The following is a 23,070-nucleotide window of genomic DNA, read 5'->3' as shown; positions in this document are numbered from 1 at the left end:
TTATAATTGCCCCGTCCCCCCCGGTGCGCGGGTCGCCTCTCATAACTTTTAACCCCCCTCCCACGACGGCCCCTCTCCTCAAGCCAAGCCTCAGCCGGGCCTTTCCGCACTAAACTCGGGCTTCGCCATCGCGAACTTCACAGGCTCCGCCCCATCCCGCCAACTCCACAGGCTCCGCCCCATTCCTCCCTCACCCTCCAAACAGAGGGACGGCGTTGGTCAAATCAGCTCTGAGCGAAGGTGTCGGGACTCCGCCTGCTGCCCGCATCCGTGTGAACGTTACCTCCGGGCGACGAGCCAATCAGAGCCGTCGTCTGCAGCTCCTCGCGAGAGGTGAGGCTGAAGCTGCCTCCGCCATCTTGGAGATGGGAGCAGACGGGCGATGTCTGGGGTCCTGCTAATGCAAACAACGATACAGGCGCATTCAAAGCACCCTGGAGTGAGCCAGACCCCCTCCGCTCCGGCCGGTCGGCGCTAAAGAGGGGAGCGGAGTGTCTGAGTCAGGTGCGCGGTGGCGGCGGCAACAGCTGCTCCTGCCCGCCCCTACGGGCCAAAGCCGGAAGGATGGTGCAGTCCTGCTCCGCCTATGGCTGTAGGAACCGCTACGACAAGGATAAACCCGTTTCCTTTCACAAGTGAGTTTCCGGAGCGCGGCACGGGAACGGGATCAGCCTTAGCCCCACTGGGGAATAGGGGGCGCGCGGAGGGTCAGACAGGGGGGCGGAGCCGGGCGCGTGTCCCGGCGGGCGCGCGGCAGCCGGGCAAGCGCGTGCGCTAATGAGGAGGCGGGCCCACCGAGGGGGCGGGGCGGGGCCCGCATGGCTCTCGGAGGCACGACGCGCGATCCGTGACTAAGGTTTCTCGGGCAGTCTCCTCTCTGGCCCCCTGGCGACACCTCTCCGGACCTGAAGGGCTGGTGCTGTTCTGGGCCCCGGTGACCGCTTCACATGTTAAGAGGCCACAACTGCGATGAGCGGGGCTGGGCCGGGAGAAGTTCGGCTAGAGACCGTGCGTGCGCCCCCTTGGGCTTGGACCTGGCCTCCGCTTCCCCCGAAGCTGTGAGGCCTTCCTCAGGGGTAAAGACCGGGGCCGCCCGACCTGTTCTAAAGGAGCCCCAAAACGAACCCTTGACCAGAAGGCGATCACAGTAATGAGGCTGGGGCCTCGTGTTCCCCGGGCGTCGCATCCTTCAAGAGCGCTTGTGGCCTTCAACCGGGTTGGTGCAGTGGGTACAGCGCTGGTCCCGGAGTTAGGAAGACACGAGTTCAAATCTGGCCTCAGACATTTACTAGCTGCGGGACCCTGGCCAAGTTATTTATGGCTTCTGTCTACCTCAGGTCCCTTATCTGTAAAATGGGGGTGTCGATAGCACCTACCTCCCATGGTTGTCGTGAGGATCAAATGAGATGACATTTGTAAAGTGCTTTGCAAACCTTAAAGTACTGTGTAAATTCTCGGTGGTGTTGTCCTCATCCTTATTATTAGTCTTAGTAGGTGGTTGGTAAGGCAAGGCAAGCATTTATCAAAGCTTACAATGTGCCAAACACTGTGCTAAGCTCTGGGGTACAGTGGTAAATATTTGTCTTTTCTTTTATGTGGCCTCAGTGACCCAGCCTAGGGTTTGAGCCAGTGAATTTCTTTGGAAAGACCAGAGTGCGTTCAGCCCATAGCTTGTAATTTACTGTGAGCCAACCAGTTAGGTTGGACTTTGGGTGGAAAACCTTGGTTTCCCTCCTGCCTTTACATTGGCTCTGACACCATAGATGCATCACTTGTTCTTTGTGAGCGTCAGTATTCTCACTTGTAAAATGGTGATATAAATGTAGACTTATTTCACTGTTAGTTTCTCTTCTTTCCAATCTCCCAACTCCCACCCCTACCCCCTTAACAAATACGTCCAGTATTTAAAACCTCTGTGCCTGATGCTTCGGAATACACAGAACCAAGATGAAATGGCCTCAGCCCCAAAAGGTTCCATTCTACTGGGGAGTCAGTATGTACGTCTATAAATTGAAATATATACAAAAAGATTTTTGGGGGGGAGGGCCAGTGAGTGTCAAGTGTCTGAGGCTGGATTTGAGACTCAGGTCCTCCTGAATCCAGGGCCGTGCCTCTATCTGTTGCCACCTAGCTGTCCCTACAATTAGGGTAGGCAGCATTAGCAGTTTTGGGGGGATCTAGTAAGCTTCATTTGACCGGATTGAGCTTCATTTTAAAAGAAAACAAGGGATTCCAAGGGGTAGAGATGAGGGCATTCCAAGAATTTGCCAGTGCACAGGTTCTGACTCAGAAAACAGATTGTCATGTGTAAGGAACAGTGACAAAGCCAGTTTAGTTTGAATCAGAGAGTGTGGGGAAGGGGAATGATGGAAAAGTAAAGCTGGAAAGTAGGGTAGTTGGGTAGTTTGGGGCCAGGTTGTAAACGGTTTTAAAGGGGGTGGGGGCAGGTAGGAAAAGCCAGAGGAGTTTTATATTTGATCCTGGTAGAACCATGAGTTGACAAGAAGTTAGGGATGTGGTAAATGGGCTGAGACTTGAGGCCAGGAGACTAATTTATAGGTGATATAACCCCAGACTAGAGTGATAGTACTGTGAATAGACAGGGAGACTGACTACATAGGAAGATGTTGTAGAGGTAGATAGGACAAGATTTGGCAACTGATTTGAGTAAAAGATGGCATAGTTGGTGGACCTGAGTGAAGGATGGTGGCCCCCTCCACAGAAATGGGAAAGATCTGATGTGAGAGGTTCATATGAGATAATGTATTTTCTTTTGCAAAGCTTAAATACTATTTAAACTTCAAATGTTGTTATGAGGGGAGAGGAGGATGTAAGCAACCTTCCAGGGATCTCTAACTATCACTCAGCAGGCCAGAGGCACATAGGCTTGACAGTGTTTTTGCTCAAGAATGCTGAGTGTTTTCCTGTAAAGCAAGTCTTAATTCTGAACCTTTTTGTGTGTGTGTGGGTGGACCTCTGTGGCAGTCTGGTGAAACCTAAAGACCTCTTTTTAAAATAATGTTTTACAACCTCTGAGGTACCATCTGACACCTATCAGATTGGCTAAAATGACAAAAAAAGGAAAATAATAAAGTGTTGGAGAAGCTGTGAAAAATTGCAATACTAAATGCATTGTTAGTGAGCTGTGAACTGATCCAACCATTCTGGAGAGCAATTTGGAATTATGCCCAAAAGGGCAATAAAGCTGTGCAGACCCTTTGATCCCTTGATTCAGCAATACCACTTTTGGGTCTTTTCCCAAAGAGATCATGGAAAAGGGAAAAGGACCCACATGTACAAAAATATTTATAGCTGCTCTTTTGTGGTGGCAAGGATTGGAAGTTTGAGGGGATGCCCATCAATTGGGGAATGCTGGACAAGTTGTGGTATAATGAATGTAATGGAATCTATTGTGCTGTAAGAATGATGAGCAGGAGGAGTTCAGAGAAACCTGGAGGGACTTGAATGGGCTGATGATGAGTGAAATGAGCAGAACCAGGAAGAACAACTGTGCACAGTATCATCAACAGTTGTGTGTTGATCAACTGTGATAGACTAGATTCTTTTCACCAATCCAATGGTACAAGAAAGTTCCAAGGACTCATGATGGAAAAGGCTCTACCCAAATCCAGGGGGATAAAAAAAAGGAACTGTGGCATATGGACGCTGATTGGACCATACTATTTTTTTTGTTTTGGTGCTGTTGTTTTCCTTTTTAGAGTTTTTTCCTTCTTGCTCTGATTCTTCTTGTATAACCATGACTAATGCAGAAATAGTTTAATGTTATATATCAGATTTACCTGCTATCTAGGGGGAGGGGGGGGAAGGAGGGGAAGGAGAGAGGAAAAAAATTGAAATTGGAAATTTTATCTAAACAAAGGTTGAAAACTTAAATAAATAAATACATTTTTTTAAAAAAGAAAAAATTAGAATTGGGCAAGTGGAAGCTAATGACTTCATGCATCAAGAGACAATAAACAAAGTCAAAAGTATAAAAAAATAAGTCAAATAATGTTTTTAAATGCATAAAGTACATAGGATTACAAAGGAAACCAATATGAAATAATGTTTTCAAGGAAATTCACAAACCAGGTTAAAAACAGTCTATATATCTGGAAAGTTTGCTTCCTTCAAAGGTGTTTTCACTAATGGTTAAGGTTTTTTTAGATTTTATTCTCACTATATCTGAAAATTGAATTTGATTTGACCAATAAGTTCTAAGTCACAGACTGCCCCATGAATTGAGAATTAGGCTTGTTATTGATTGGCCACACTGGACAGAACTGGAAGCAGTGGTTGGGGAAAATGGGAGTAGGGAATCCAGATTGACAAATTTCTAGATTGCAAAGTGGATAGAGCTCCAGGTCTGGAGTCCCAAGAAGACCTAACTTCACACTAGCTGTGTGACGGTAAAATTCTTAACCTCTGTTTGCCTTGTCTCTCTTTATTTTTGGGGGGGGGTGAGGCAATTGGGGTTAAGTGACTTGCCCAGGGTCACACAGTTAGTAAGTGTCAAGTGTCTGAGGCCGTATTTGAACTCAGGTCCTCCTGGACTCAGGGCCGGTGCTTCTATCCTCTGCATCCTGCTTGTCTCTTAAATGGGGATAATAATAGCACCTACCCTCTGGGGTTGTTGTGAGGATCAAGTGAGGTATTTTATAGCACTTAGCACAGTAGCTGTCCCCACAAGTACATGGGACCATCTTGGAAAGTAGTGAGTTCCATAAAAAAGACAATAATATTAATCGAGCTCATACTGTATGTTCAGCACTATGAAGGATACAGAAGTACAACCTTTTACGAGTTTTCAAGTGTATTAGAAAGACGGACTGACACTTGTGAAATAACATAAAACATTTGTGGAGTACCAACACTTTTGTGGAATTTTTAGAGGCCATGATTAATTAGAGAAATTGAGTCATTGGGCTTCATGTAGGGAAAGAATATGTTTTTCTTGACTATCAAGAGCAAGGAGGTTTTGAGGCAGATATTAAAATAGAGCAGACTTGCTAAAACTTTACTCATAGTTACCACTATAAAGAGAGGAAAACAAGCTTATCATAATTTCAGGTTCTCTGACAAATGTTTCATTTAAGGGTTTTTCTTTCATGATATGAGTACAAGCATAATATTATTGTTAATATTTTGAGCAGCATTTTGGTGGTTTAATAAATAATAATAAAATGAATTTTTCCTTTTGGTTATATGATTTCTAAAAGTTGATCAAAATTCTTAAGTGTAATTAAGCCGAGGTCAAAACATTCTTGCGGTAAGCACCTGGTCAGTTTGTTATAGTGCTATCATGAAATGTTTCTACAACATCTAAAGTCTGCAAAGTACTTTACATATATCGTCATATTTGATTCTTACTACAATCCTGGGAAGTAGGTGCTATTATTATCCCAATTTTATTTACCCATTTATTTTTAAAGACTGGATCTCTCCATCTCACCCCAGCTGGAAGTGCAAGATCCACACTAAGCAGCACAGGAGCTTTGACCTACGTCCCACTGAATGGTTTGCCATTCTTAGGCAACTTGACCCTCCATCCCTCCATCCCTCTCCTCCCTCACCCTTGCCCTCCACATTAATGCCAAATGATACAGATATCTTAGCTCAGAACTCCCAGCTCAGGACACCCTCCCCTCCCCACCAAATTCTGAACCTCCCTGGTAGCTGGGATTATAAATTATGTGCCACCACACCAGGTGTATTATCTCCATTTTACAAATGAGGAAACTGAGGTAGGCAACAAGTAACTTGCCCAGAATTACACATCTATTAAGTGTCTGAGGCAGAATTTATATTCAAGGGCTTCCTGACTCTAATTCTAGCACTTTCATTGGACAACCTAGCTAATCCTAATATACAATAGTAATTTAAAATTTACAAAGCACTTTACATAATCCCATTTAGTCCTGGCAGGAGTCCATTGAGATAGGTATTAAAATTTAGTCTCAGAGTAGTGACATGCCCCATGCCGACTCCAATTGGGTCCCAACTACCGTAGTGTCCTGTTAGAAAAAACACTCTGAGAGGGCAGAAGGATTGACACTTGCTGGCTACGTGACTGTGAGCAAATACTTTTTTTATGTCTGTTGTCTGTAAAATGGAAGTGATATTTATTACCCGTATTGCTTTTCTCACAGGATGGGGGGGTTAAAGTGTCCAGCAGCACTTATGAGAATTTAAAGCATTAAGTAGAGATCAGCTGTTACCTTGCTAACTCAGAGCTTTCTGTCTGTTCAGCCTCTTCAGTTTGCACACAAGATAACTGAGGCTCAGGAAGGGGAAGGGATTTGCCCAAAGTCCTACATGTGGTAGATAGGATGGCTGGGTTTCCTCTGACTCCACATTCTGGGCTGTTCAGCCATACTGGCAAGTGCCAGTTTTTGTAAAGATATGCTAATTATGTGCAAATATACTTGTGATACTACCAATATCCTAAAGGGAGATTCTAATGAGGCTAATCCATGAACATGGCACAGAAGTCCCAAAGTTTAGTTTGGGCAGTGCTGGGTAATTTAGCATATGGCCATGGACCAGTCATTTCTCTGGACCTCTGTGATTTCATTGAAAAAATAAGGATGATCTCCAAGATTCATTCCATTATTTTCCTAGGAAAGATCATAAATTTATGAAATTTGACAATTTGAAGAAACCTTGAAGTCATGATGTGGTAGAAATAACATTGGATTTGTCAGAAGACCTGGATTTGAATCTTGGCTCAGCTGTACTTTCTCTGTGGCCCTGGGCACATCATTTACCTCTCTGGCCTTCAGTCTTTCTTCTAAGATGGAAAGGTTAGACTAGATGAGCTCTAAGGTCTCTTCAGCTTGTAAGGAAGATTTTCTTTGATAGCATATATTTACATAGCAATTAAAATTTGTTAAGCTTCACCACAGTCCTGTGAAGGAGATAGAGTACAGATGTTAAATGTTTTACAGTTGGAATCTGAGATTCACAGTAACTTGAACCCAAGTTTTTGGGTATTTTTTTAAAAACCTATGTTTATCTACTATCTATCTACTAGTTCTATTTACAGCAGTTTATCTACTAAACCAAAATGCCTCTCAAGTCCAGCCCCCCTCATTTTATAGATGAGGAAATGGATTTGCCATTAGATGTTTTATTTTTAATCCAGACAGATGTTAAATTGCAAACAAATTCCCAGCTGAATAAAGTCTAATCGTAGGCATTGGGGATAATATGCTGACATCGGTGTCGAAAAAACTTTGATACCCTTTAAATACCAGCATAAATTTCTAAAGTAAGCTCTTCCTTCACATAGACACAAACTTATAGATTTTTGTGGGAAAATAAATGTATTTTAAAAAATAGTTGAAATTGAAAATCAAAGCAAATAAGCTAAGAATAAACAACCAATTCATGTTTGTTTTCTTTCTTTCTTTTTGTGTTTGTTCATTTTCAAAGCTATTTAAAACTCCTTTCTACTTTCCAAGAATGATTTCAGCATGGAGAAATAGAAACTAAACTGACAGGCCTCAGAAAAACAGGAACACTTAAATCCACTTTCTAGGAGTCCTGTTGGCAGCTAGGCCAGGAAAGAGGGAGAGAAGGGGGTGGATAGGAAAATATCTTAGCCAAAGGATATGTTGACTTGTTCTAGTTCTATTAATTTCCTATTGAGGAGCAGTAATGGTCAAAATGATTCTGAAAGGCCTTTATTCTCTTCTTGTGGATTAGGAATTAATTAGGAAGCAAAACATAATTGATATTCCTTTCCAATTTTAGAAATTTATATGATTATGGAAAGAGCATTAGATTGGTTCTAGTCATGCTTTAAGTGTGTTATTGAACAAATCACTATCTCTTGATTCAGTTTCATGTTTAAAATGAGGGGTTGGATCACATAGCCTTTAAGATCCCTCTCTACTCCAAGAAGAGGTTTTTCGTTTGGTTGTTTTTTTTTCTCTAGCTTTAGAATAGTCTGAGGCATTTGTAATCCACAAGCAATCACTGTATGTTCCTTCAGTCCCATAATTCCTTTCCATAAGATGTCTGCCAGCTTTGTCCTACTGTTTTCCTGGATAGGTGGTAACTAGGGATGATTGAAAGTTGACTAGAGTAAATCTAGTCAACTAGAAACTTCTTAAGGAACTAGTTTATTTATAGATCTTTTCCCTGTGTCACGGAGTCCAAATACAAATTATTTTTAGTTTTGTTCATTCTTGAATTTATGTTCTATAAGTCTTTAGAGAGTAATATGGAATATGAGCATTGAAAAATTATGTAATTTGGGAATAATACTACATTTCTTTCTTGGCTCCTATGGTCTATTGTTCTTGGTAGAATGTAACTGAGCCAGAAAATTGTTTACTACTTTGCCAATAGTAGTTGGCATACCAAGTTAAGTACAATCAATGATTTCCTAAATTACTTGCTTTTTATTTTTTTTAAGTTTTCAGTGCTTTTTAAGAATTTATAGTTTTTAGTGAACTTAATGTTTTACATTATAAGTTATGTTGTAATCTAAGGGTTACTTTAAAATAATTTTATGAAAACCAATTTTTTACTATAATTTTACTGCTGCTGATTTCCTGCTTCATTGGTTGTCTTTTCTATTCTTTTACTGGTTAGGCTCTGTCACTATTAATTCCACATATTTAGTTCTTTGGAGAAAGTTTAGTTTCTGAGATGGGTGTTTTTTTAAAATCCTTGGAAATAAGAGATTGTTGAGTAATAATTCTTTTTCTCTGAAAGGTAAGCTTTAAGTCACATTCTCACCATTTCACCAGCTGGAATGAAATTCAACTATGACTTATTCAAATGCAATTCAGTTCTTATGCAAGATGTGTTTTTGAGTGTCTTTGTGAACTCTTTAAAATGCTATTAAAGAATAATAGTATAATATAATATGCCATAATAATGCCTTTAAAAGGCATTGTAGATAAATGGAGTTATTCTTTATACAAAGTTGCTTTCTGCATTTAGACTATCTACCTTTCTAGGTAATGACTCTTAGCTTAGTGATTTAAGCTAGTTATTTTCTTCCTCCCAGAAGCCCTATTTCTGTTTGCCTTCTCTTGGCTTGGAGGTGACTGACTTCTGGTTCTTGAAGATTCTGCCAGTGGAGCATAAACTGGGGCGGTTATGGCATTCAGTAATAGACTATGTGTCCAAGGACTGGCCTACCGAAATCCATACCAGATCATCTCATTTTTAACCACATGAAATATTGGGACTCTCAATTAGTGGACAGGAAGTATCCTCAATGATGAAGTCTTGGAGCTTTCAAAATTTAAAGGATAAAAACTTTCATAATTCTGTAAAAAGAAAAAAAAAAAACAGCAAACCTTGACAGGCATGACAAGATTACAGAATTGAATTATTCTTTTATAGGTTTCCTCTTACACGACCTGATCTTTGTAAAAAATGGGAGGCTGCTGTCAGAAGAAAAAACTTTAAACCCAGCAAATACAGCAGTATTTGTTCAGAACACTTTACTCCAGACTGCTTTAAGAGAGAGTGCAACAATAAGCTACTGAAGGAGAATGCTGTACCCACGATATTTTGTTTTACTGAGCCACATGACAAGGTGATGGTTTTTTTGAGTAAAAAAAGATGGTCTTGTTAATTTTAAATGGTTTTATGCTTACTTATTCCTCTTTTGTATCTTATTCCAAAGATTATAGCATACCTTTCTATTAATCAACCAAAAATTCAGTCTCTATATTTTTCTTCTTAAATTTGTCCAAGAATTTTTAATTTCATAATCCCCTTTACATAAAAACAAGCAAAAAATTTTAGAAACTTTAATTCCTTGAAAAGCCTTTTAACAGTGCTTTAAATAATGACATTTAGGTTATTCATGCTGACTACTGAGGTCACTTTTGTTTCGAATGACTAAATTACTTTGCCTTATTGTTTTAGAATGATGACCTTTTGGAGCAACAAGAACAGCTCCCGCCTCCTCCCCTTACACCTCCTGTTTCCCAAGTTGATGCTGCTCTTGGATTACTGATGCCACCTCTTCACACTCCTAATAATCTTGCAGTTTTCTGTGACCACAACTACACTGTAGAAGATACAGTGCATCAAAGGAAAAGGATTCAACAGCTTGAAGAACAAGTGGAAAAACTCAGAAAGAAGCTCAAGACTGCACAGCAGCGATGCCGAAGACAAGAGCGGCAGCTCGAAAAGCTCAAGGAAGTTGTCCAGTTTCAGAAAGAAAAGGATGCATTATCTGGAAGGGGCTATGTGATTCTGCCCAATGACTACTATGAAATAGTAGAAGTTCCGGCATGAAAACATCTGCACACTTTGGTGGGACAGCATTACAGAGCTTGGTCAGACAAATAGGAGATTCATTTGAAAAATTAAACATTCTTAATTCCTTATGTAAAAGCACTTCAGGACTTGAAAATAATAAAATTGATATGTAATGTTAAAATGTAAATTTTTTTGTCCATAGTAATTTTAGTTTTTTTACAATTTGACAAATTTTAGAAGTTACAGACTAACCTCAGAGTGACATAAGTTTATAATACCTGTTTTAAGATAGAGGATTTGGGTTTTTTCTATTTTCAATATTTATAAAAATAGTATAAAATCTGAAATGAAAAAAATGTCATGCAGTAAAAATGATGTAAGTCTAAAATGAAAAAATGATTGGAATATGTTGGTTGAAAGTACTGGTGATGATTTAAATAGAAAGTATGGATCATATTATGGAACATAACTTGTCAGCATAAATTGGCCATATTTTAAAATTAGACAGTTTATTCATCTCTTCATCAGTTGGCCAGGCTGTTTATGTATAAAAGGTTTAGTTGTATCTGGGAAGAAAAATATTAAAATGCTTTCAGATTTGACAGCTAATTCTCCTTTTCCATTCTCTGTATATTTTTGCCTAAAATCTTTTCATTGTAATGACTCAAGAATTTTTCCATATTGGTAGCCTTTGCTTTACAGAGTAGATACATCCTAACTCTTTTGACTATAAAATTAATTTCTTGAAGGATTCTACATACCTTCTCCACTCCTCAGCCCCAGCCCCATTCCTATTATGAAACATTTCCTCAAGGGGAAAAAAACCACTTTTGAATAAACTGTTAAAATTTTTTGGCAAGGAAGGGAAGGTGGTAACTAGCTGGATCCATGGCATGCTATTGGATCATTTCTCCTCATCTCTTTTGCGTTGAGTTTTATAATGTGTTAATAGTGCTGATCAGCAATACCATACTTCAGTAAGTATTCCATCTTGATAAACTATAACCTAAAATTCCCTTAAGTTACTTTCAATCAGAAAAAAAAAGTTTTTAAAATTCCCTCTTCTATTACAAAAGTAATAATAACAGCTCACTTTCTAATTTAGTACTTTATGGTTTACACAGCATATAGTTCTTACTATAAGTGCTAAATTCTATACGTCGGATTTTCTAAAAATCAGGGGAAATAGATTAAAAGATAATTTGAGGTCAGCTAGGTGGCCCAGTGGATAAAGCACTAGCCCTGGATTTAGGAGAACCCAAGTTCAATTCCAGCCTCAGACACTTGACACTTACAACTGTGTGACCCTGGGTGAGTCGCTTAACCCTCATTGCCCACCAAAAAAAAAAAAAAAAAGAAAAGAAAAATAACTTGATTAATACTTCATTTGCCTTTTTTATTAAATGTGGTTTAATCACGAAGATTCTTAGTAGAACTTTTAAGAACTGGATTCTGACTTAGATTTGCCTATAAAAGAAGTCTGATAAAACAGGACCAGGGCCATTTCATAAGAGTGGGAGATAAATTCCTGGGCAGCCAAATCAATCAACAAATATTTATTAAGTACCGACTATGTGCCTAGTACTGTGCTGCCTATTTAAAAACAAAAATGAAATTCCTATCCTCAAAAAGCTTACATTTTATTTGGGAAAGACTTAGGTATGTGTAGGCATGTAAGAGACAAGGCAGTAAAAAAATGAGCCCCATCTCAACTTTACCATCCTTTCTCAGGACCATGCCTCCCTTCCTGATTGATAGGTAAATTATAGTGATAATCTCTGGCATTTTATCCAGCTAGAATATTCCCTTATTCCAGATATCCCAATGTTTGAAACTAAAATATGCTCCAAACTACTGCCCACATGAAGAAGTTGTTTAAGCATTAGATTTCCATCTTTAAAATTTAGGAGTATTTATTGAATAATGACCCTATTATAGGTAGAACTGATTTGGTTAGAGGTTAGACCAGTGACCTCATTAGAATAGGGAACTCGGAAGTTGAGGGAGCTATACACTTGCCTTCTCAGCAACTTGAAGTCTTAGTTGCCCAGAGTACTGAGAAGTTAAATGACTCATCCAGGGTCATTCAGCTAGGCCAACTCTATGCATTCAGCCACATTGCCCAGTTAAAATATGGGAATTGCAGGTCCTAAGTGACTTATCCTGGCCTTGCCTTTTGAACTTGGATTTGTGATGGCTTAATTTTTTTAAAGAAATCGGTGAAAAAAACAAAAGTATTCAAAATGGATTATTTAACCCACATCTATTCTTCACTGAAAGCTATAACCTCAGCATTAGTTTTGAATTGAAATGAGGAAACTATCTTTAGCAATGCCTGGACCTTAGGGCTATTAATGAAGTATATACAGTTGCTAAACATTATTTTGCTTTCATGTGTTTCCCATAGCAATTGTTACAGGATATGAATGGGTAAATGATTTACTCTCTTCTTTACAGCATCATCTTGAGGTTGTTTCTATGCAAAAATGTGTCACTGTTTTCAATCACTTTTTTTCTCTCAAACTCACTTTGAATTTGGACTAAATGTTCAACTTAGTGTAGAGATAAAATCTATAATGACGGTGTTTTATTTTTATCTCTCTTGCCTTATCAGAAATAAGTACCAATCTAGAGAGAACTGAACTGAGCACCTACTTATCTTTTTAAATCTGTTAATGCTTTATTGCCAGGATTCTTAACCTTTGTTTTATGTGTAATGGACTCCTTTGGCAGTCTGGTGAAGCCTGTGGACCCCTTCTCAGAATGATGTTTCTAAATGCATAAAATAAAATACAAAGGAAACCAATTATATTGACATAGAGTTATAAAAATATTTTCTGGCCAAACAGGTTCATGGATCCCAGGTTAACCTCTGGTTTATAGGATAAATTTGGGGTTCAGCTGATTGTTTCTGGTTTGAGATACCTAACTTTTAAAATGCAAATTGTTGATGTAAACTTTGTTGTATTGATGTCAAAAAGAGTAGAACTTTTAGTCTGAAAAAGTTTCTGTAAAAGCACAATACAGTAAAACTTCATTAATTTGGACAATTTGAGGAGACCAATATGAATTGCAGAGTGTCTTAAAAATAGATGCAGTTCACCATGGTGGTAGTGCATTCCTGTAATCCCTGCTACCAGAGGAGACTGATGCAGGTGGGTCACTTGAGTCTGGGAGTTACATAAAGCTAAAGCCAATCAGGTATCCACACCAAGTCCAGTACCAATATTGAGAGGCCATCAATCTGCCTACAAAAGGCAGGATCAAGACAAGAATGCAGTCTTAAAAATTTTAAGTACACATTATTTCCATTATGTTCCATGGCCCCTATATTCTAGAAAGGGCCTACTGGATCAGTCTTGGTGAATATATAGTTTATTTGTAAGTATCCATATAATTTGTAGGTAAGCAGTTTAATAAAATTCTTAACAACTCATTAGAATTAAACTTGCCCTTTATAATCTTATATAACTTTTGCTAGTAAACCCTTTCATATTATAATGCCAAGCTCATATGAACATCTTCCAGATTAGTCCAAATCAAGGAGGTTTTACTGTAATCCAATTTAGAAAAGTATTTTAGCTTTTTACTTACTCAATTCATGTTATATGTTCTAAAAATTAACTTCCTGTCTCCTTACAGTAGGGAAGCATGATGTTTACAAATTGTCAGCTGATTGGCAAATTCTTTTTATTTGATGGAAAAGGGAAATGGTTTGTTTATATTGTTAAAAATTTTTTTTTAACAGGTCACAGGTGTGATTCCTTCCCCCACAGTGCCATGCATTCATGGTGAAGCCAGATTGAGATTTGATTTGGTTTGATAGTTTACATTTCTGCGTATAATTAATTATATTTTTAAAACAGAAATTCCCTGGCCACCTCCCTCCCCCGAAATCCACTTTGCCACCATTCTTATTTTGACATGTCACATGAAAAAATGACTTACCTAAAAATTTGTAAGGCATTCCAGACTTTTTAAAGGGATGTCACCAGTTGGTAACATCAGCATGTATAAATTAAGACCCAAGCCAGATGTTCCCACTTTGCTGCCCGTCCTGCTTTTTCTAGGGACCTTGTGAAAGTAAACAGCCTTTGAAGGGTCCTGTGTTATTTCAGGTCAGTATTGTGTATAGTGGTATGTTTAGATATTTTAAAATGTTTATGTGAAAATGAAAATGCCAAAGAAGTTGCACAATGAATGGTTTAAGAAATGAGGAAGGACTATACAAAAAACAACAAAAAAAATTGCACTTAAGTAATAAATATCCTTTTCTAGGACTATGTGGGATTTGACCATGAAAGATTTTATTCATGTGAAAGAATCTTACAAATTACAAATATTTTTAAAGCTATGACAACCTGCTGACAATCTTAATTTTATTCATTATTCTACCGTCCTGTCTTAGTTCTTAAGTCAAAATGTCATAATTAATAAACACTGAGTTGTGCCAGGGTCAGTGATACTCAACAAATAAAGATGTTTTGGGTGATAAAACAGATTGTTGCTGACAAACTTCAGATTTAATACTTACATTGTTTTCAAGAACAAAATTTCACTGAATGAAATACTTGCTTATACTCAAAACTACTTTAATAGCAAATTAAATATTTTAATAAAAAAGTTTTAAAGTATTTGGCTACAAGTATTCAACCAGTCATTTACTACCTATGATGAATTGCAGCACCATCCCCCTCTGTTAGTGCTTTATTTTTTTAACAGAAAACATCTCAAAGTGCCTTTGTAACGGCCTTAAAGAAACTTCATGATAGGAAAACTATTATAAATCCATCAATGGAAGGATGGGCCTGCTCTGGGCAGGGAAATAACTGACAAAATACCTATCCCAACTGCAAAGAGGGAGGATGTTGTAAGGATACTGATTTTGTAGGGTAGGGAGACAACAGCTCACACATAGCATAGGGGAAAAAAAAACACTGGACTGGGAAAAAGACCTTGCTCTTAATAGTCATGATCACTAACCATTCCTCTGGTATGCTACAGAATTCTGCTAAGCTTCCTGGCCCATGTGATTTGTAGACTACTTTCTAATTCCCCCTTTTATAGAGAGACAACATTTTTCCAGCTCTGGAGTACTCCTCCTCACAGTTTTTCTGATATCACTGACCCATACAATAGCGCAGTAGTCACTTGTGCTTGATTTTGGGGGGGGGGGGCAGGGCAATGAGGGTTAAGTGACTTGCCCAGGGTCACACACCCAGTAAGTGTCAAGTGTCTCAGGCCAGGTTTGAACTCAGGCCTTCCTGAATCCAGGGCTGGTGCTTTATCCACTGTGCCACCTAGCTGCCCATGCTTGCTCTTTTAGTGCCCTAGAATACAGTCTTGATTTGGTAACTAGAACTTATCAAGGGCAAATGAGATCTTTCTTACCTCTTTATATCAAATTGATTGTCCTTCCTAAAATAAGACATTCCCCTACTCAAGAAACTTCTTTAGCTTATCCTTTAGGATAAAACAAATGCTTTCAAAAGTATTTAAAGTCCTTTACTGTCTGACTTCAACCAAACTGCTCTTATTCACTCCTCATGTTCTCTGTTCCAACCAACCTGGCCTACTTTTCATTCTCTGTGCAAGATATTTTGTCTCTCACCTCAGTGCCTTTGCACAAGCTGTCCCCCAATTTCTGGAACGCACTCCCTCCTCACCTTTACCACTTGGATTTCCTATCTCTCTTCTTGGTGCAATCCAAGTGTGGCTGCCTACAGAAGGACTTTGCTGATTTCTTCATGTTAGTGCTCCAACATGCCAAATTATTTTGTGTACGTTTTGCACTAGCTTCTCTGTACACATCTTGATTTTTTTTCTAGGAGAATGGAAGTTGCCTTTTTTTTTTTTAGTGAGGCAATTGGGGTTAAGTGACTTGCCCAGGGTCACACAGCTAGTAAGTGTTAAGTGTCTGAGGCCGGATTTGAACTCAGGTCCTCCTGAATCCAGGGCTGGTGCTCTATCCACTGCACCATCTAGCCGCCCCCGGAAGTTGCCTTTTTAAAAATCTATTTTGTCAAATATTTATCAATTGTATTTTAATCTGGTTCAGTCTTTGCCTTTGATGTCCTTGCCCTTTCCAATGGGATTCATGGCATAAAGGGCAAAACAATTGGAATGAAGTGGCTTTCCTTGCCCAGATTGCCACTGGGGTCTCATGACTAGGCCTTGTTACCTCATACTGTTTTTCCCCCTCTCCTCCTAAAACTATAACAACTTCTTTGTGGGTCTTTTTGGTTGGTAAATCCACTGGATTTCTGATACCCTGTTATCTCAAAAAAGACACTTTATTCCTCAACTCATGGTTTTGATTTATTTCAGGATTTGACACCCTTCATCTCTGCCTGTGCCTCACCCTTCCTTCTTAAACTTCTGTACCCTCGCCACAACCTTCAGTCATGTTACTACTGCTTTCCCAGATTGGTATGGTGGATAGAGGGTTGGCCTTGGATCTAGGAAGACCCAGGTTCAGGCCCTGCCTTTGACACCTGCTTGCAGTATGAAACTTTGCAAATCACTTAACCTCTTCATCAAATCATCTAAGCATTTATTAAGCACTTACTATGTACCAGGCATTGTTCTTAAGCGCAAAAGCAAAACAAAACACAATCTGTCTCTACTCTCAAGGAAGTTATAGCCCAGTGAAGGAGAGAACAGGCACACAACTATGTGCAAATGATACATGTACACAGGATGAATGGAGGAGTGGTCGCCAGGAAAGGTACTAAGATTTAGAAGAACTAGGAAAGGTTTGTTGCCAAAAGTAGGACATTAGCTTGAAAAACCAAGGAAGTAAAAAAGTAGAGATGATTCCAGCTGTGGAGATCCAATTTATACAGACCCCAGTTATGGAGAACAGCCAGTGAAAATGTTCTGAGTAGGTTGTGAAGGTAGAAAGGACAAGATTTGACAACAGATTTTACATGTAGGATGAGTGTATGTGAGGAATCAAGGATGACGCCAAGGTGTGGAGCCTGGGTACCTGGGTAGATTGTAGTGTTGTTCTAAAGAGTAATAGGGTGGGGGCAGCTAGATAGTGCAGTGGTTAAAGCACCAGCCCAGGATTCAGGAGTACCTGAGTTCAAATCCAGCCTCAGACACTTGACACTTACTAGCTGTGTGACCCTGGGCAAGTCACTTAACCCCCCATAGCCCAATTAAAAAAGAAAGTAATAGGAAAATTGAGAAGGAGAGTAAGGGAGAAAAAAATCTGAGTTGGATTTAGGACTCATAGAGTTGTGTAACCTTGTCTGCATGTGAAAAAGCCAGGAATTGACTGAACCATTAGCAGAGACAAAGAACTGTTCCCTTGAAATAGGTTGCCTTTTTATCTTGGGTCAATCCACTTATTTATGGGAGCTAGCTGAGAAACAAACACCTGGAGAATCCTGAACACTTGAACATAGAAGTTGTTTTGTGGTGATTAGGCTTTAAAATCTGGCCTTATTTATGGTCTAACTACAGAGATGCAAATTTAGGTATTGATTTGGATTGACATCATTTTCCCTAGGGAGGCCTCTTACCCTGGGGATCCAACCTGTACCAAGAAAGAAGATGGAGAGAAAAGGGCATTGCCTTTCTGCATCCCATTCCTTGTTCCAAAGAGCTTGGTCCTGGGACTGAAAATCTTCTGCCTTGGAAGTAAAGAGCTACAGAGGCTTCTACCCAGCCTTGAGTAAATTAGCCAACTAAAAGGGTTGGATGATACTCCAACTGAAGTCTAATGCCATTCCTCTGTAGATTTTTTCAATTTATCCTGTATATATTTTGTTTGTACATAGTTTGCATGTTGTCTCCCCCCATTAGACTGAGCTCCTTGAGAACAGGGACTCTCTTGCCTTTCTTTGTAACCTCAGCGCTTGGCACAGTGCCTGATGAGTGTCTTGGGATGGATAGCCCTGATGGTGTCCAGTCCAAAGGAGTGTAGCCAGATGGGATATGAAGAAGGAAAGCATTAGGTTATAGATCCAGTGGTCACAAGTTTATTGCAAAAGAGTAGGAAACTTGCAGTTTGCTTAACCAGAATTCTTTGAAGTAGAGGATGGTCCTTGTCATCCCATTATAGTAAAAATGGTGGTTCTTAGTCACACAGAACATTTCTAAAATAGTGCTCTTCTCCCTCCACACAGAAAATCTAGGCATGGTGAAAACCTAAATCAGTTGTGCCAAATTCTTCTTATTTTCTCTTGCTCCTGTCATTATCCACCATTTCTAGTGATTCTCATATTAGATATTCTTTTATTACACAGAAGAAATGAAAGAACCAGGAATATCTAAAATCTCATTTATTATCTGGAAACTCATCATCCTGTGAGATGATACTCATAACTCAGCCTCTAGGTACTAGTAACTCATCCTCTATCCCTCTGATTGAAGGACTGTATCTTCAGTGCTTGGTACAATGACTAGCTTCTTGTAGACCCAATACATGTTTATTCACTGACTGACCTTGTGACCACCACCAGGTCTGCAAGATTCTTAGGTTCCAGTGATAACCCTTACAAATATGAGAACTTAACACATCATTGATTAATTAAGTTTTACTTGTTGATTAGCTATGTACTTACTCTAAGTGGGCCTGGAAAGGCATATAAACTGAATATATACACTAAGAAGAGGCACTACCAGCAGTCTCCTTTCAGCACTATAATGGGATTTTAAAATTTTTTATTTCCTTTTATTAATGTTTATTATTTAGGCCTCAGGGCTATTCCTTCTGCAAATTTTGGTTCACTAAAGACCCATCTTCTGTTAATGTTAACCTCATCTGATGATGAAAAGCCTGTCCCATGGGATGTGAAAATTTACTTAAGAACTTAAACATTCCTTCGATGAGAAGCCAGAGGAAGAATCTCAACTATCCCTGATTCTGTGGTGACATGTAAATCTTTTCCCTCAATCAGCCTATTTATGAACCCTCTAATTGTAGTTTAATCTATAACCTGACTTAGTTTACCTAAAGAGTCTCTCTTTTCTTATCAGTTTGGCTATCTACTTTGTTTGACCTCTAGTCCAGGGGACCCACTGGTGAGTGAGATTCTCCCTCTGATTTCTAGGGACTTGGGCTGGAAAATTCCCCAATATTTTCCTAATTAGCCTGCCTCATTTTAAACTCCCTCCTCTCCTCTCCTATCTCCTTGTCATTGAAGTCTTTGGCAAACCATCTTCATTCTCAGTGTTAATCCCATGCTCAAACACTTTGACTCCCTTTCGTACTGCATTATCTAAACTCCTTTACTAGAAGACAGGCATTTCTTTGTTTTTGTTTTTGTTTTTGTTTTTTTTGGTGAGGCAGTTGGGGTTAAGTGACTTGCCCAGGGTCACACAGCTAGTAAGTATCAAGTGTCTGAGGCTGGATTTGAACTCAGGTCCTCCACTGCGCCACCTAGCTGCCCCAAGAAAGGCATTTCTTAAGTGCTTACTGTGTGCCAAGTGCTATGCCAAGCACTAGAGATACGAAAAAAAAAGTAGTGCCTGCCTTTAGAGAGCTTGCATTCTAGTTAGGGAAAATGACACAGCAGCACCGCCGCCCCCCCCCCCCATTCTACCCCCTGCCATAGAGAACCTTGGAAGGAATTCACCAGTAGGGTAGGAGGGAGGAAATCATGATTTAGGACTGCTGCTGGGAAATGGAGGGGGTGGGCAGGGTCAAAAAATAGTTCAGGAAGCGTGTTTGAAGTCCAGCTGCTCCAGTTGTTAGCAGAGAAGCTATACAGACTGATCTGCCCAGGCTCAAATTCAGCTCCAGGTACACGAAAAACTTAGTTCAAGGATGCTATTGTACTAGGGAGGGCAATGAAAATGGATAATTATTTTTGGATTGCCCAAGACTATAATCAAATGCTAGAAAACAGATTCATTATTTAAACTTAGTCCTGATGCTGACTGTATATAGCACCAGATATTCAGAACTCATAGAGTTCATCTAGTAGAAGGAACAGTGAATTTGGGAGTGCTAAACTTGGGAATCTTGGAAGGAAGTGTGAAAATGCCTTATTATATTGTTCAGAAAATTTATTTTAATACTTTAAAAATCCAACTTTATGTGGCTAGAGATTGTTTGAACCCAGAACGTTGTCCTTTCCTAAAGAACTCTCCAGGGGGGCGGCTAGGTGGCGCAGCGGATAAAGCACCGGCCCTGGAGTCAGGAGTACCTGAGTTTAAATCCGGTCTCAGACACTTAACACTTACTAGCTGTGTGACCCTGGGCAAGTCACTTAACCCCAATTGCCTCACTAAAAAAAAAAAAAAAAGAACTCTCCAGGAATGGCAGAGATGGTTACAGGGGATTTGGGGGTCTCCCAGGCCCTGGATCCACTTAAAACAGATGTGTTTTGGATCCATTTACTCAGATCTTGCTTTAGGTCCACCCAAGTTTATGTTCTGGGCTCCCCTTGTGTTTTGGCTTTGCCCAAATTTTGTTGAATAGTTATATTTACTGATATCCACCTTTATCTTATTTTCAAGATGCCCTCTTGATAACATTGCTTAACTATGTATATTTGGTTCCAATTTGGGTTCCCTTGTCTAAAGCCTATAAAATGTAAACTTTCAGAGCCTGGAAGAGAGGGAGTCATACCTTCTTTCCAGCTCACTCTCCTCTACCAAACAGTCTAATAAGTTTATTTCTAAAACTATTTCAGATTTGGGGGTTCATTCTCATGACTAACAGAAGGAAGGTAGGAAACAAGCATTAAGGACCTGCTATTTGCACAGTGTTAAGCACTTTACAGATATCCCATTTGGTCCCCACAACAGCCATCAGAGGTGGTTGTTATCCCCATTTTAAAGTTTAAGAAACTGAGGCACACAGGGTCACAAAGCTAAAGAGTATCTGAGATCAGATTTGAATCCATTTCTTCCTCACTCCAGGCCGAGTGCTTCATCCCCTGAGCCACTCAGCTGCCTCATGGGCAGCTCACTGGAACCTGGTTTTTAAATTCCTGCTCTGATACTAGCTGTATGACCTTGGGAAAGTCACTTAATTTATCTAGACCTCAGTTTCCTAATATATAAAATGAAGAGGTAGGATTAGATAGCCTCAGAGAGGTCCCTTCCAACTCTGCCCAAGAAACTTAGTCAAGTTTTACCTTTGGCACATCCTAGCTATGTGACTCTGGGCACTCCAAGTAAATCTGAGATATTCTCTCTACTGTGTACTGGTCAGTAGTAAAAGAATTTCTGGCTTAACTTTATGATAGCCACTTGCTAATTGTAAATCCTAGACCACTCTCCTCGTGTTTATTGATCAATTTGTCTAATGTAATTTTTCTCTTTCAGTTATCCTCTTTTTTTTCCTTTGGTCAGGCAGTTGGGGTTAAGTGACTTATACAGGGTCACACAGTGTTAGGTATCTGAGGCTGAATTTGAACTCAGGTCCTTCTGACTTCAGGGCAAGTGCTCTATCTACTGTACCACGAAACTGCCCCTTCTTGCAGTTATCTTTTGACATCTATGCCTCCTTCCTCTATAAATTTGCTATAGATTTTACAAGTTTATCTTTGAAATGTAAAAATTTAATCTTTCTTTTTTTTGCAAATGTAAATCCTAATTGCATCTTTTTCCCCTCTCTGAAGTAACTGGAAACTATATAGGCTTTAGGAAAAACTTTATTTATTGCCCAGAGGAAATTTAGAAACCCTGAGCCTATAATCTAAGAATAATAAAACTTGGTTTTAAAATATCTCGGCTGGTTGATAAGTATGATTGGCAGCAATATCTATCAACAAATCATTAGATATTTCCATTTCAATATCTTTTAAATGCTGTGGCCAGTGAGGGTCACTGTCAGCATAGATTGAGTAAGGTTCTCAGTGCAAAGGTACAATGTAAGAAATCACACATGACAGACAGCAGAGAGAAAGTAAAGCTTTATTTGAGGGAAAATACTCCAAATAAAGAAGGTGGTCAGGGAGGATGAAAACAGGTTAGGTCGCCTGGAAACCCAAGGGAAGGGGGCACTGAAACCAGCTAAATCTGGTGGGTTTTTACAGGGCTCTTATCTGGGTAAAGCAGGACCAGGGATAGGGGAGAGGGAACAGAAAGCCTGGACATGGGGGCTGGTGCAGATGTATCCAGCTAGGTGATAGGGGCAGCTAGATGGTGCAGCAGTCTTGGAGTCAGGAAGACAGGTTCAGATATGACACTTAACCTCTCTGCCTCAGTTTCCTCTCCTGAAATTGGGATAATAAAGCACCCACCTTGCAGTGTTGTGAGTCTAAAATGACATATTTGGAAAAAAAAAAAAGCTTAGCCTGGGATATAGTAGGTGCTATGTAAATGCTTATTCCCTTCCATTCTCATGCTAGGGAAGGTATATGTGTGGATGAAAGGTAAATGAATATTAGAAGATCATCCAGGCATAGGCCTAGCTCACAAACCTGTGTTTGTCTCCTCTATGAATTCCCAGATGTTTTCTGCTAACTCTAGCTATAGCTTAACGTGGGAAATTGCTCCTGTTTTGACTGAGAGTGGGAACATGAAGGAGGATACCCTGCTGGGATCTTGGCCAGGTCTCTTCTAGATATACCTCACTGATTAACTGCCTAAGGTTCCCAGGAACTAGCCATTCCTAGGGACTATAAACAATCCCAGAATTAGTCCTGGGGGGTTGGCTCCCCCTTAGGAGTATGTCCTGAGAAACTAAAGTTTATTCCAACTTCTCTGACAGTGATCCTGCACGAACTCGCTTGGTGTCAGTCATAAAATTAGCCCATCATACAAGTCACTATTGGTGGCTTCAAGCCACTTTTGTTTAAAGTCCTATATAAGTCAAAGTAAAGCCCCAGCCTCTTTGGAGTCTCAACCATGGAGAGGACGCTCTGCCCGGGA

At 39.8% G+C, this 23,070-nt stretch overlaps 2 protein-coding genes across 3 annotated transcripts in view; both read left to right on the top strand.

Annotated features, from left to right (window-relative positions):
• The first annotated feature begins 505 nt into the window (after window positions 1–505).
• Window positions 506–14,826, top strand: THAP1 (THAP domain containing 1). 2 transcript variants are annotated; one of them, XM_043988690.1, is made up of 3 exons: window positions 506–635; window positions 9,364–9,559; window positions 9,895–14,826. In XM_043988690.1, exons 1-3 carry the CDS (start codon window positions 565–567, stop codon window positions 10,267–10,269), a joined length of 642 nt encoding a protein of 213 aa, XP_043844625.1. In that variant the 5' UTR covers window positions 506–564; the 3' UTR covers window positions 10,270–14,826. The 2 variants fall into 2 exon arrangements, with proteins under 2 accessions (XP_043844625.1, XP_043844626.1); XM_043988691.1 differs by lacking the exon at window positions 9,364–9,559 and having other exon boundaries at window positions 525–635; window positions 9,895–10,118.
• The window catches only part of CHRNA6 (cholinergic receptor nicotinic alpha 6 subunit), a 60,652-nt gene continuing 38,101 nt past the window's right edge, over window positions 520–23,070 (top strand). The window contains exon 1 of the mRNA XM_043988688.1: window positions 520–635. Within this exon, the coding sequence (XP_043844623.1) occupies window positions 587–635 (49 nt within the window). The 5' untranslated portion in view covers window positions 520–586. The remainder of the gene's footprint in view (window positions 636–23,070) is intronic.

Source organism: Dromiciops gliroides, chromosome 2 (assembly GCF_019393635.1).
Source record: "Dromiciops gliroides isolate mDroGli1 chromosome 2, mDroGli1.pri, whole genome shotgun sequence".
NCBI lineage: Eukaryota > Metazoa > Chordata > Mammalia > Microbiotheria > Microbiotheriidae > Dromiciops > Dromiciops gliroides.
This window is presented reverse-complemented; position numbering and strand designations above follow the sequence as displayed.